The sequence below is a fragment of the Passer montanus genome, unplaced genomic scaffold (assembly GCF_014805655.1).
Source record: "Passer montanus isolate IOZ18808 unplaced genomic scaffold, ASM1480565v1 scaffold26, whole genome shotgun sequence".
In the NCBI taxonomy this organism is placed as follows: domain Eukaryota; kingdom Metazoa; phylum Chordata; class Aves; order Passeriformes; family Passeridae; genus Passer; species Passer montanus.
In genome coordinates, this window is record NW_024367261.1 from 9,386,415 (window position 1) to 9,402,037 (window position 15,623).

At 36.0% G+C, this 15,623-nt stretch overlaps 1 protein-coding gene across 2 annotated transcripts in view; it reads left to right on the top strand.

The window, feature by feature from the left end:
• Positions 1-15,623, top strand: part of ATP9B (ATPase phospholipid transporting 9B (putative)) — a 154,481-nt gene that overhangs the window by 97,127 nt on the left and 41,731 nt on the right. For both annotated transcript variants that reach the window (XM_039712256.1, XM_039712257.1), the window contains exon 12: positions 7,393-7,553. In XM_039712256.1, coding sequence (XP_039568190.1) covers positions 7,393-7,553 — 161 coding nt within the window. The remainder of the gene's footprint in view (positions 1-7,392; positions 7,554-15,623) is intronic.

Here is a 15,623-nt window from a genome sequence, read left to right on the forward strand (position 1 = left end):
TGTGAAATTTTAAAGTAAGCTTAGACTTTCTGGGTCCTTGGCTTCATTTATTTAATTATATTCTTAATGGAAAAATTGACATGTGTTTTGATAACCTTAGCTCTGACCTCTCTTACCCCAGCCCTGTGTGAGATTATACTCATTACAAAATGTAATAATCTCTGCTAATAGCTTAATCTAGATAGTCTATGAGGAGATGAGTTACTAACACCTTCTTTCGAATGTGGAGTACAGAAAATTTGGATTTCTGTAGGTATACATTTTGCAGTATTCAATTTCAAAGATATCTTGGAGAAAGTTGTAAGGTTCTCATACCATTTATGAAATATGATTAAACATACTGTGTGATATGTAAAACCCACAAATTCAATCCCTACTATGAAAATACTACATTTGTGCAGTTTTCTATTGGAAAAAGTTATTTAGACCAGTCAGCCACATGGTCTGAAGTGTAGATACATTACTATTCCCAACATTAAGCAAATGAAAGAGCTAGCTATTGTTGTCAATTTGGTTGGTACCTTTTGTAATTCTATTTTCTTGAAGGAAGTAGTACTCATTACTGAGCTATTTTTTTTTACATAGATGTCAAATTTTTGCATTTATTTATTTATATGCAAATTTTACATAATAAAAGTTTTGGAACCAGTTTTCTCTGTGCTGATATTGCAGTTATTTTGGTACAGCTAATTATCTTAATCTGTGAGAGAGTAAATCATGTTTTTTAACCTATTCAGATTTGAAAAAATGCCATCTCCATTGCATGTGTTTAAACAATAGTGTGTAATGTGTAAAGCTGTTTATTCTGTATTCTGACCCTTGAAAGACCTGGTTATGTGACAGCATCCTTGAAAAGTCTTGAGTTGAAGCTGATGATGGCTGAGTTTAAAGAAGGTATAACAAGCACATGTGAAAGGTACTTATGAAATATAAATCTGATTATAAAGTTCCAGTGTAAAATCAAGCACTTTTAAATCTTCCTCTTCCCCCACCCCCAAGAATTCCATGTCTTAGCAATATTGATCAGCTATAAGGAGGATTGCGAGTGCTTAGAAACTCTAAATGCCTTCTGTGCTGTTTACCTAGATTTTTTTAAATTGAAAAAAATCCTGACGAATTAGAGTTTCACTGTGTGAATGCTTTTGGTTGAAATTTCCAGTATGACTAGTTATCTTAGATTACTGAAGCAGTTATTCTAAATTGATGGGTGGTCTCGAGGAAATGTTTTCAACTGGTAGCTTTTAACAGGAGAAGAGCCTGTAATACAGCACAGTCCCTGTATGGATATCGGAATTCCAGGGGCTGTTAACCTTTTCGATTTCTTAACGCGCTCTGTATACGGTTTACTCATTCGCGTTCATGACAAATACGTAGCGAAGTCGGAGAACATATGGTCGCACAGCATCTGACTGCTGCTGCCTTGAGGTGCCAGACTGTGGCTGTATAAAGGTGTGTGGGGTGTGGCGTTTCGCGCGGAGCAAGCAGAGCGCTGTGAGCGCACGGTCCAGTGCCGGCGCGGCCACGGGCTGCGAGCGCCCCTCGCTCGGCCGCCGGGCGGGCGCGGCCGCCCTCTGCCGGCCAGAGCGCGCGTGGCAGCGCTGCCCGCGCCAGCCTGCCCTTCGCCTGCGGGCAGAGCGCAGCCAAAGCCAAATATCCACGGCTTGGCTTCACCGCTCTGCGTAAAGACTCGTTCTAAGAACAAACATCGGATTGGAGAGTATTTAGAGACAGTACTGTGGTTTACCAAACCGCAGAAGTGTTACTGAAATCCAGATTTATGGTCAGAAGGATATTAAGGATATAAGGATATAATATAAGGATATTAAGAGTCGTGTTCAGTTTCTCTCATTGGGATCATTTGAAGCAGTGTGTTTTACTACCAAAAGAGTAAATCGTTAGCATTCAGGTAAACCAGGATGCAATTGAAAAAGAAGACACATTTAGGAAGGTTATGAAATCTGTGACTAACATTCGACAAAACGAGTGCCTTTCTTCAAACAACTGAGCCCTACCGAAGTGCAGTTGTGGAAATAGCTCACTTACAGTTTTTATTGTAGTAGACAACTAGAGAGAGCTAAGCACCTCTAAAATCCCGGAGAGGACTCTCAAGCTTCAATTTGAGTATCCAGACTCAGATGATGTTGAGTCTGGAAAGGCAACAATATAAAATGGATGAATAAATGAGGCAGAGAGAACAAAAAGAAGGCACATTTAGGAAGGTTATGAAATCTGTGACTAACATTCGACAAAACGAGTGCCTTTCTTCAAACAACTGAGCCCTACCGAAGTGCAGTTGTGGAAATAGCTCACTTACAGTTTTTATTGTAGTAGACAACTAGAGAGAGCTAAGCACCTCTAAAATCCCGGAGAGGACTCTCAAGCTTCAATTTGAGTATCCAGACTCAGATGATGTTGAGTCTGGAAAGGCAACAATATAAAATGGATGAATAAATGAGGCAGAGAGAGAAAGAACGGTATGAGTCCTCTTTTTTTTTTTTTTTTTCGTTTAGAATTATAGATATTTCTATTTAAAAAAGGGAATTCTGTTTCCAAAGTGACATAAATATTAATTTATGAATAGTGTGTTAAAGTAAAGCCAAGCAAGTCAGAAGGGTAATTTCAAAACATAATAATAGTATAGTGCTTTTAAAAGCAGTTAAACCTCTGGTATGGAATATGCATCAAAACACTACAGAAATGTACTTGAGCATCTGTTTCATTGGACAATGAACTATATTGCTTCTTGAGTTCTAAAATTTCTGCTGTTTTCAATGCCTATGCATTGGAGACAGACTGATTTATGTAAGAATAAAGAGAAGTAATTTGTTTCTTTGGGGATATAATTAACACTAAATATCTAAAATTATTTGTTGCAATCAGTGTAGAAATTACATAATTCAGTTCTGTAAAACTGCAGTATTAACATGATACCAAATATTTCAGTTTGCTCAAAGGTTCAGTTGCATGAAGGGTGAATTTTTTTTTTTTTGCCAAAGGTAAGACAGAAAACGTTACTGGAATCAAATGAACTATTTTCTGGTAATTACTTCTGCATAAGTCAAATGGAGTGGACTAAATAAGTAAAGTTTATTTCAGTTTTATGAACTTAAGTAGACCAGTCCTCCCCCTGCATTATTGCTCAGTTCTAAAATGAATTTTAAATTGCTCAATTTTAAAACTTGTAAAAGGTTTTTAGTGCTTCACAAAATATTTTCAAGGTTTCATTGTTGCTCTTGCAGCTAAACCAGTGATGAGACTATGTTTGAAAATCGATATCAGAAAAAGCAGGGATAGGTGACTTTTTGTACTAAATGATCGCTTTATATATTTTTGTCTTTTCTTTGCTTTTCCCACCTTTGAATCTACTGATTAAAAGAATTAGAAAGATATTGATTAAACAGTGTACCACACTGTATGCAGGATTTGGTAGGTATGACATAATCCAGTCAGGTTCGTAGAGAAACATATTTGTGCAGACTATTGCATGAGTAGAGGGAATTAAGGCAAGATGCTTCCTAAACCTGAATTTACTTGTTTTGATTCATAGTTGTATTTATCTTAATATGGTTACTTGGATTGCTGAGCAGCCAAGACTTTGCATCATAGGAGACTTAAGAAAGAAAAAAACATTTACAGATTCCAAAGTTGCTCGTTGTGGTTTTAGTGTCAAAGATTAAGATAGGTAGATAAGGATGTGTTGCTTTATTTAGCTTTTAAACACAGATTAGTAATCTGTTATTTCCAGGGACTATGGGGAGGATTTAACAGATTACTCAAGAAAGTCATGGGGGTTTGGATAATGTAGCTGACTATACAGTAGAATATATATATATATATATAATTTTTTTATAAAAGATAGAATGCTACTAATCATTTTTCTTAGGCAAACCTTGTTTTTGTCATCCTGAAGCTGAAAGATGTATTATTTGAATTTTAGTATTTTTAAATATTTACTGTTACATACCATTTGGAACTAAGTGTAAGCTACAATTAATGGAAACATATATAATATACTAGTATTCAAGGATTGATAAATTAATTTCAGAGCATGTATTAAGAATAAAAAGAAATTTTTATGTTTACAGTGCAAATTAAAATCCAAGTCCCTCTCAAACATGCATACCATGAAATTTCATTGTAGTCAATGTAGTGTTTGACAGTGCAGAACCAGGCTGATTACTGAAATATAATTACCTTTGTGGAGGAATTTGGTTGCAGGGGGAAGTCTGCCCTAAGACTGTGCCTTAATACTTCAGTAGTATTAAAGTAGGGCATTTAAAGGCTATTCGTGGGCAATTATTTCTAATGCACTTTAAACTGTAATTGAATAAAAAATGGCTGCACTACACTATTTTGAGAAAACTTTACCATTTTATAACATTTAATTATCAAATTTTGCATTTCAGTATTCTAGCATTTTAAAAGTTCTCATTTTCAAAGTAATATACATTTTATAGTGCTAAAAGAATTGTTCTATTGCTACAATAATAGCTTCAGAAGATAACCTTCCCTAAAAGTTAAGCATCTAGGACAGAAACAGCAATATTGTTCAGATTATATTTCAGTAACCAGAAAAGTTCTTGTTGTTTTCAGCATTTTTATTAAATTAAGATAAATTCTCATAAGATAATGAATTATACCTCGTGGCCCAAAGTGTAAAGTGTAGACTTTGAATCATTCTCTCATTCAAATATGAAGTATTTTAAAAACTTGTCAGCTTTTTTACCATGCAAGTAGACAATTGATGGTATAAGCCATTACTTTATTGAGAACCATTAGCTATTTAAAACTCTGTGCATAAATTAAAGAGGAGCTAAATGGATTTGTGGCTGTTGCCATTAGTAGCATTTAAATTATACAGGCAATTATTGTGTTCATTTTCATTATCGTAGAGCAGTCCCTTTGCAAAATTATTGTAGTTTTCTTAGACATTACATACAAATTTTCCCTGGGAGATTAAAATTTCCAGTGATGTGTTTAATTTTGTTAAGTTGTTTCAAATAGAACAAATATTATGACAAGTAGAAGAAAATTTGTTTTACTAATATGGGAAATAGCAATAAACTTGGAAAATTACTCCAATTCTTAATTCATCTATTTCTAATATTTTCATAGTTATTCTAGTTACTATTTTCCAAAGAAAAGAAATAGCCTTTGGAAGATGGCATATTTTACAAATGCTTTGGTAAAATCACAGTCTAGTTAAAATGAAATTTATCCATTTTTCCAATATTCAGATGCATTTTAGAGAATGTTAGTGAATTTCTACATGAAATTTATATGGATAGTTCAACGGTGTTTCATTAGTTGACTTCAGAAATTGTTTAGTGGAAAGGCACAGAATTAAACTAAGTAAGTATCTTTTACTACATTGGAGTAAGTAGTTTTTGAGAAATGGAGAATGCATTTCTATTAAAACTTTCTTTGTGTGCCTTCTTAAGTAGAATTTTGCAATTCACTTTACTTACTATAGTAAAAAAAAATTAACATTTACTATGGCCAATAGTATGATCTATATTAAAAAGAATGGCATTATTGGTAGCAAAGCAAGTGTTCTCGAGAAAAAGATTTATAGTGTGAAAAGTTTTTCAGCATCAACTTTTTTATTATCATAACACCTCTCCAAACACATTTTTTTGGGTCCCAAACTTGAATTCACATCTGTCTTCATCAATTAGAAAGGTATTAATGCTTTGAGTTAGCTACATATGAATGTGCTGTGGACTAAATTTAATGTTTCTGTCCTAAAAGTGGCATTCTTTCCAAAGAAGCTCTTTATTCATTTCTGTTCTGGGGTGGGGTTTTTTATGGGGGGTGTAGAGGGGAGAGATAGGCTTTCACTACCATGATGCAGGGGAAAAAAAAGTGTGAGGTAGTAGTTATGCATATTGCAAGACAGTGATTCTTTATTTTATTACAAAAAAAGACCAACTCTAGAAGGCCAGATTAAATCATTCCTTTCACTTTTTAATGGGATTTGGATGAATAGAGTAAAATATGCACTTTGCATTCATTGATAGCATCTTTAGGTTGAGGTAATTGAGTCTTTTTTCCCTGACTGAATGAATAATGACTTCATCTGATCCTCAGCGAGGCCTGAAACTTAGGCTGCCTTTGTCAACGCAAAAAGATCTGGGCTTTGAAACATGCTCTACTTCCCTGGCTTCATTTTTCTTCATTTTAATCCAAAAACCTATTTTTCTCAATAATTCAAGCATAAACTATGTAGTAGTTGAAGCAGCGGAAATTGCAAGATATTTGTCCTCGTTGTGCTGCTTTTTAAATGCAGCTGATAAATCAGCCGCTGTGGTCTTCAGCTGCCTGGTTCTCTAGGGAAGGGACAGCCCATGTGTAAGCAAGATTGCTGGAATTTTTAAGAACTATATTTAAAGTGCTTCTTTTGCAGACTGTTTGTTATCTAAGGAAGTGTTATGTTTTACTGCTCTTACTGGCAAGACTTGGAGATAAAAGGGGCATCTGTGATGGGGCCTAGGAAACTCTTCCTGACATGATTTTCCCACATATTTTACTGACTACTAGAGCATCCCAAAAAGTCAATTAAAAATACCCTAGCTTACACCATACATGATTGAAATGGTGAGAGTCTTAGTTACATAGCTTAAATATATTTTTTCTTGAGAAACAGTGGATGAAGGATAGCTTTTCCTAATGTTTTAATTAAAATGTTTCTAAATCAAATGCCTTTTTATTCATGTGAAGTTGAAGCCCTGTTTCACTATATTGGTTTGAAAATGGATATTCCACTTGATTGTTGTTTTTATTATTATATTGGATAAGTGAAAGCTTTTTACAGTCAAAAGTAAGTTCTGTGGCATTGATTCAGATTTACAGAGTGGGATGAGAGCATAGCGATGAGTTGCAGTGCACTTGTCACGTGAATAAGTCACAGGCTCCGTCCCATGTGCCTGTTGATTCTTGAATCTAACAGGTATTTGATCTTCTAGCAGTCAATGATCTCCCTACAAATGTAATACACCATACCAGTATTTTTGCTGCAAGCATGACAGAAGAAAATTGTCCCTGCTCATTTGTTCATCTGTAATTATCTCTTCTCCTTGCCCTTCTGTGTTCCTGTCCTAGAACAAGGAACGGAGAAGTGATATGTCAGACTTGAAGGTATTCAGAAGGCTTGGCTGGAACAGTTCACATTGGTTCTAGGAATTGTTATTGCCACAAAACCAGGGAACATCTTTTGTGTGCAAGCATAGGAATAACAATCAATGCAATTATCAAAGTTGAGTTAATAGTTACAAGTGCATGGATTTTTAATAGGTAGGAATAACCAAAGCAAATGATCGCTAATTGTTTGCATTGCAGAAGCATAAATTAAGAAAAACTCCTGACTAACTGGATTTCTTTTTCTTCCTTCAGGTTGGCTTGCTGGACCTGGAGCTGAATCAACTGACCAAAGCCCTGTTTTTGGCTTTAGTTGCACTATCAGTTGTTATGGTAACTTTGCAAGGATTTGTAGGCCCATGGTATCGCAACCTTTTCCGCTTCCTCCTACTGTTTTCCTATATCATCCCAATCAGGTATGTATAAGAATGAAAGCAAAATACAGTTGCCTAATTTTACTGTCTGTGGCTTTCTTGAAATTTATACTTGCTTCTCATTGTAAAGGAAATTGATCTTATCAGGAAGCTGAAGGAGAAGGTGCCAACAAATCTGCTGATTCTTGAAGGATCACTGTACAGAAAACAATACTGCTGTATTTTTTTTTTTTTGTATAATGTTCATCTTGCTGGAGTAATCAGGATATCTAATCCTTTGCTAGCATAAATGTATTAATAAGGATACAAGGTATATGAGAAAGTGGTTTCAGGAACCATGCAGTTGAATGAACTGCTAGATGCATTATGGAATTTTATTTTTAATGCCTTAAATACAAAAAATGTTCTATTTCTCTGGTTAAAATACAGACATTTTACCCCAATAATGATTAATTTAAATTGGATGGCTGAATAATGTAAGTGCTCTTTTACAATGAGAGGAGTTTTAGCATGTAACCAAGTAGAGACTTGCCCTGAATTAATTCATTCATTAAGCATGAGTACTGTATATTCAAATTGCAGATAAACTGGAACACGAAATAATATCCATGTGTGTAATCAAGTCTGCTGTGGACACAAAAGTGAGAACACTGCCTCTGAACTGAATTATTTTCTTTGCATGGTATTGCCTTTGCAAAATGGAAATACTGTTTCCTGTTAAAATACCCAGTGTTTAGGTTAAGGTAATTGTTAATTTTAGATCCTCTTTAGAACTGTTCAGTTTGAGATACATCATTCAGTAAGCCAAGTGATCAGCCGGAGTTAGCAGCATCTAAACTGTAGCTAGATTTAAGACCTGTCCCCTCAGGCATGCACACAATATTTAAGTTCATGTAGTAAATAAAAGAAAAATAACAGGAGGATTTCATTAGGCCTTTTAATCTAAGCTTACATTACTTACACATTACTGTGATCACATTTTTAAAGTAGGTGTCTGTGTGAAGGAAATTGTATCATATTTGACCAATGGGATACTCAGGAAGCCTCTGTCTGAACATTTTATAACTTAAGACTTAATTTTTATAGTACTTTTGTGTTGCAAGAGAAACTGATTCTGTGGGAAGTTGAAGGAGAAGGTTATGGCAAATCTGCTGGAAACACAATTTTGATATATCTTTCTAAACACTGTCACTGTCATAACTCCTTTTACTGCTTGAATGATGCTGTTCAATCATGTTGCCATCCACCCCCCCCCCACACACAGTTACTGAGTATTAAGCAATTTATCCATGTGAAGAGGCAAAAAGGTCTCCATTCAAATGGCTAAATCTACATTTTACTCAGACATGCTCTTTAAAACTTCCAGGGGAGGGGAAAACGAGCTAAGGATATAAAGGATCACTTCTAACTAAGGGATAACTTTTAACCATTTAAATGTCTTTGTTACTGGATGCAAGAGAATTAAGGCCATATAGGTGTTGTAAATAAATTTTACTCTATATTGAAAGTTCAACATATGGCATTGAAAAATGTTTTCACTGAGCAGCTCATTTTCAATGAAGGAGTTCTAGAGTGGACTTGTGGAATAGCTTTTCTCCAAAAATAACTTCTAGTATGCATCTAATCCAATTTACAATTGTTTGTGAGAGATAATATAAAAACTAAAATTATTAGAGAATGAGGTTGGTCTAGTTCATCAGACAGGAATTTATCACAGAATGCTTTCATCCCTAGAGATTTATCTGTTTCTCTACCAAATTTTCTTCAACCCGAATCTTCATAAATACAGGGTTTCTTCCCACACTGTCAGCAAGATGGACAACTCGATCATGCTGGTGTTCAGACTTGACTGCACTTCCCTTCCTCTCTTCTCTATGTTAAGCATGGGAATGACTTAATTTTTAGGCTGTATTTTGAGTGTAAACTCTCAAAGATGTAAATTACAAAGCAAATTACATCGAAGCACCAGGTGTTGTATCCTCCCATTATTTTTAAAATAGCTATGTGGGGGAAATAATGAACTTAAAGATGTAAATGAAATGTCAGAAGTTAGGATTCACTGGTAGAGGCAAAGCATATCTGGACCCCGGCACACATGAAGTGTGTTGCTTGATACTTTCAGAGAATTCAGAAGGTTTCTAATTGTGGAGCTTTTTTGGTTTGCAGAGTAAGGGAACTGCCAGGTATGCAATAAAAATAGTTGTTCATGGCTAGACATGTTTGGTGAAGGTCATCAGGAAGATGATGATAGAGTTAGTAGAGTTTAACTGATCTCTGTGCAGCCTCTTCTGTAATTAGTAGAAAGAGGAACTTTTCAGATGCTTCAGAAAGAAGTTGGTTCCTTGTGTTTCAGCTGCATCATAAATACTCATGTATATCAGTGTCGCTTCACTTTTTGCAGGGTATTACTGTGGGGTATGTAAGACTTTAGAAGTATAAACATAAAACAACTGTAAAAAAACCCCAACAGCACAGCAAAATAAAAACCACCCTGATAAGCAACACTTACCCACCCCTCACCTTCAAAAAATCAGCCTCCAACATTGCACACATTCTGTGATGTACAAGGAATCAAGAAAAATGGAGAAAAAGTTGTAATAAGCAGATATCAAAAGCTTAGTCCATCTCTAAACTGTTTTAAGTTAGAATAGTTCCGTACAAAATGTTTTGAACAGCCCCACACCTCCAGAAACTTTTGGTCCTTGAAAATATTTATGTCATTGATGTTTTCTTTTGCCAAATGCAGAAACCATAGCCCAGAGAGCCTCCATAGGCAATCTGCTGCCCTAAAAAGTCAAGCTATTTTAATTTCTTAAGATTTATCAGGGAAAGAGGATATAAAGCAAGTCCTTGACAGGCTGTTCAAAACAAAGTAAATCTCTCTATGATTATCTTCATCCATTATGAGTTTTGCCCTGTTCCTTAGCATTTTTAGGCATTTTTCTAGCTTGCTCTAGTCAACTAGACTGTAGCACCTAGTGCAATTGTCACATAGCAAGCTAGCAGGGAGCATGTGTCCTCAAGTATGTCCATGATGCTGCTCTTTGTGATACCAGTTTGGAAGTTCTTAAGTCTGTGATGTCGCCTTTACTTTTTTAATAAGGTGCTTTTGTTGAACAACTTGTATTTTTTGGATTGTCTATTTTCTGAATGACAAGGGTCAGAGGACAATAACAGTCATGCTAATGAAAAGACAGCAGCCTGGGTGGGGGAAGATTTTTGAATTCTAAGTGGAAGAGAATAGAAGAGGTTTTAATCAGTGTGGGAAGCTAGATACCAGCTACTACTGAGATGAAAATTCCAATATTTGTGTGTATGGGTGTAGGAAAGGTGTTAAGGCTGTTAGAGAGCCTTGTCACAAAATGATTCTGTTCTTTTCCCTGGTCTTGAGTACTAACATGTCTTTATCAGCTCACTTGAGCTATCATAGCAAATGGTTCAGAAAGCCCAGGCTTAGAAAGAAAAGACTTAGTGATGGCACTGCCCCACAAACTCCCCTCCATCAACAGTGGACTTTGTTAATTCATTGTCCAGTCTTCTTCACCACCTTGAAAGACAAAGTGAGTTGCACTTTGTGTTGAGGTCTTCTGTATGTTTGGGTTTTGTTTAAAAAATAAATAAATAACTAAATAATGTAGCCAGGAGAGTTTTCCAAGATAATTATCCAAACAATGTTTGGTGGAATTGCTGCCTCATGTACAGATGTGTGAGTCCTGTAGCTGTATGTGCTTCTGCTTAGTTATTAAGAACTGTAGAGGATTTACCATAAAATTATAAGATATTGACTGAGGATCTGTTAAAAATGTGTATCACCCAAGCTCTATATTTAGTAGCAGTTTAAAGCTGGATTAACAGGGGCTTAATCAGCCATCATTTTAGAAGGATCCTTTAGTTTTAGTGTGAACAGAAGCTGAAATGTCTCTTGTCCTTTCCTTTGTACACCCCAAGGCTCCTTGTCACGGAGCTGTTCTGCCAAAAAAAGCTGTCCCAAGTGACTGGAAGGAACTGCCTTGCACTTAAGTAGTAAAGTTTTGGGGCACTACGTGGTTCCCAGCTGGGTTTTCTTTGGGGTCTTTAAGAGAAGCACTTAAATCAAATCCTTCAGATTATGTCAGTCTGTTCTCAGGGGCAGTGAGGAAAACACTGCTAGGAGGTCTTGCAATTCATTAATAGCCTCTCAAATCTCAGATCATACAGATAGGAATTTCCTTGAGATCCAGGGAACTCACACCTATGCAGACTGTCTAATAGCCGCAAGCGGCCATGCTGCTTTCAATCATGCTGTAGTTTCTGCTGTATTGGAGATTATCTGTATAATCTGTAGATGTGAGAATCTACCTGAAGTCTCACACAGAGACACAGAATATATATTAGATGTATGATGCAGAGATTTCAGTGTGGAAGAGCTAAGGAGCTGCTTATGAAGTGGCTTAAGCAAGTGGTTTAATACACATTTAGTGTATTGTGCTTTAATACCATATAATGATATATAATGCAATCTCTATAGAGACTGAAAATCACTATTATGTGATGCTTCATGACATTTTACTAATTAATTTTGCAGGAGAGGTTAAGGTGTGTCTCTCTTGTGCTAGGACTATTTTACACTGTCCAGTGTGGTGCTGTACTACTGCCTGGGCTGGCTTTTTGCTTCTCTTAAAATGTCTGATATTCACGGTACACAGAAAAAACACAGAATCAAAAAGTTATTTAGATTAGAGGAGACTTATAAGATCATCAAGTCCAACTATTAACCCAGGACTGCCAAGTCCACCACTAAAACATTTTCCTAAGTGCTAGTCAGAGCTATGGGTCTTTTGAAATACCTTCAGTGATCTAGACTGTACCACTTCCCTAGGCAGCTAGTTCTAACGCTTGGCAACAGTTCTGGTGAGGTAATTTTTCCTAACATCCAATCTAGAGTTCCCCTGGTGTGACTGGACACTGTTTCCTTTTGAGACCAACCCCCACCTGGCTACAGCCTCCTTCCAGGCAGTTGTAGAGAGTGATAAGGTCACCCTAAACCTCCTTTGCTCCAGCCTAAACACCCCCAGCTCCCTCAGCTACTCCTCACAGGACTTGTATTCCAGACCCTTCCCCAGCTTTGTTGCCCTTCTCTGGGCACGTTCCAGCACCTCAATGTGCTGCAGTCTTGTAGTGAGGGGCTCAAAACAGAACACATGATGTTGTGGCCTGATCAGTGCCAGGTACAGCGCTGATCGCTGCCCTGCTCCTGCTGGCCACACTATTGCTGATACAGGCCAGGGCCATTGGCTTTCTTGGACACCTGGGCACTGCTGGCTCAGGTTCAACAACTGCCAGCCAGCACCCTCAGATCCTTTTCTGCTGGGCAGCTTTCCAGCCAGTCTGCCCCCAGGCTGTGGAGCTGCCTGGGGTTGTTGTGACCCAAGGGCAGGACCTGGCACTTGGCCTTGCTGACCCTTTGACGCAGCCTGTCCACACCCCTCTGTAGGTCCTTCCTTCCCTCCAGTGGATCAAACTCCCACCCAACTTGGAGTCCTCTACAAACTTACTCACGAGGATCTAGATCTCCTTGCCCAGATCATTATTACAGATATTTATAAAACAGGACTGGCCACAATACTGAGCACAATCAGTCTAAAAAAGAAGTCATTTTTTAAACTGATCTATTGTAGTAAATCTTCCTCCTTTCAAATCTTGCAACATTGCCTATTTGTTTCTAGGTTTTTTCCTGGTTTTACAGCAAGTAATACTGAATTTGTGTAGAATATATTAAAAAACCTCCATGTTTTAAATATTATTTGTATTGGACCTCCAATATCAATATTGTCATGTTGGTATGAGGCCTAATGAAGGACAGCATCTGAGCTGGTAAATGTGATAATAAAGAAACATTTTTCATAGGAAGTGATCACAGTCACTCTGATCTGCACATGCTACATCTCTTATGCAAAAGTGCTTGTTTGACATGCGGGATTTTTTTTTTTTTTTTTTTTTGCATTCTTCTGTGTTTTAAGCCTGAAAGAAATTCACAGATAATTTTTTTGATTAATTATTCCCCAGATTTCCCCCTGGATTTTTAAGTTCTATGTATCTGTGTTACAACACGTAATTATCTGTATCTGGGTTGCATTTGGCCCTTGTAAAACTGCATGTGCCACAGTCACTATAGCAATACAGAGTCGATACACATTTTTTGCCACAAATATTTAATTGTAATTATGTGGGGTTGAGTTCTCTTTTAAAGTTGCATTCACTCCTAGGTTTCATGCAAAATGCTATGTGTACCTTCCTTAGTTTTCTTTTGGCTCATATAATAGACAAAATTTTGAAAAATTAGTGCAAGAGAAGTAGAGAGACCAGTTATGAACCAAACAGGAACACAGTTCTGAGGCTCTTCTTGGGAGTCCCAAACAGAGAGCAAAAAAAGCTAAAAAAAAAAATAAATATATATATATAGTGGATAAAACACAAAGGAATATTCTATTCCAGTTTCCTTGTCAAATAAAATATGAGAGATGGGGAAATTAAAGGATGACCTATAGGTTGATTTTTATTTGTTTAGATATTTATATAATATCGTGCTTAAATGTAGTAACTTCTGTTTTGTTCTATTTTTATTTCTTTAATGCCAGTTCATACCAGTTACTAGGTTCCAAAAAATCAATTTCTGTGAAGATTTAACTTTCCAGGCATGTTGACTTGAAAATATTCTGGTTGTTTCTTGACCAATAATTTAAAAACTATTCAATTTTTTCTACATTTTGAATAATGCATATATCAGTGTATAGTTTAAGACTGTTTCAAGAAAGTAGGGATATGTTAAGAAGGTTAGGGGTTGTAGCAATAGGGGATTCTGTACAGTTTTGGATAATAATGGGATCCAAATATCACTTTCAGTATCATTTTCACAGAGAAGGAAGTCCTGAAAATAAGACTACATCTCAATTACTTCATTTATTTTAAAAAGTAGATACCACTTTGGGTATTCATACTGTATCTGGAGTTTTGGCAGTGCTCTGGTGTTTTGGTTACAAAATTCTTACATATACAGAACTGCTCAGGAAGTTAGGGAAAAAACCTACCATCTAATTTTTAGTCAAAATCATAGTTGAATTTTATTTGGCACAATATCGCTTTGTTCACAAAATTGTCTACTGACTTCATTAGGTCTTGATTGCTTTTCTCTGAGTCATGAATGGTGGAATGTTACTGGAGTTTCTAAATGTATTTGTCAAACTTTCTCAGTGAAGGCCCTTGCTTATTGGCAAATTTGTCCTTTTGACACTGATTGCTTTTCTCTGAGTCATGAGTTTCTAAATGTATTTGTCAAACTTTCTCAGTGAAGGCCCTTGCTTATTGGCAAATTTGTCCTTTTGACAAAAAAAAAACACCTAAATCTGACACCTTTAGAAAGGGACCTTACATCATTAAAATTAAAAAAAAAAAAAAAACAAACAAAAAAAAAAAAAATTTAGAAGTCCTGTAAATAGGATTGTTTAATCTAAAACACTGGTGTTGTTTTTGAGGGAATAAGAGCAGAATTATTAATTTTTAACATGTAGTTAAAAGCAGTGTGAATTCTGAAATGTTGTTCTGAAGCTGAATTGAAGAGAAACCCTGGCTCATGATGGAATAAATCCTCAAGCTGGATAAAAGTTTCCTTAGGATTGCCTGCTCTAGAGTAACTAGTGCTGAGGTGGAGAGACAAGAAACGTATTACTGTGTTTGCTAAATATGCTCATTCTCTGCAACAGCCTTCAAATGCCTATATTTAACATACTCTGTCTAAATATTGCATGTTAATTGATTTGCTAAAAATTAGTTACTAATGCAACAGTTGCTAATGCAACATTGGATGCTGTTCTGTGTGTTTTCATGAATAACTGATGTGTTTGAAGTTTGTTTCATTTGATTAAATTGAGAAGGATTTGAAAACTGGTAGATTTAAAATGGTTTTTTTTTATATATAATGAGGTTTCCTAAAGTCTGCAAAGAAATTATGAGAAATGATAGCTAATATTATCAGGCACTGAAAGTAGCTTTATTTTGAGTAGGCTTAGTGTCTCCTTGTTTTATTATGCAAAAATTCTTGGACTTTTCAGTGAAGTATTTTTATCCATTCCTGTG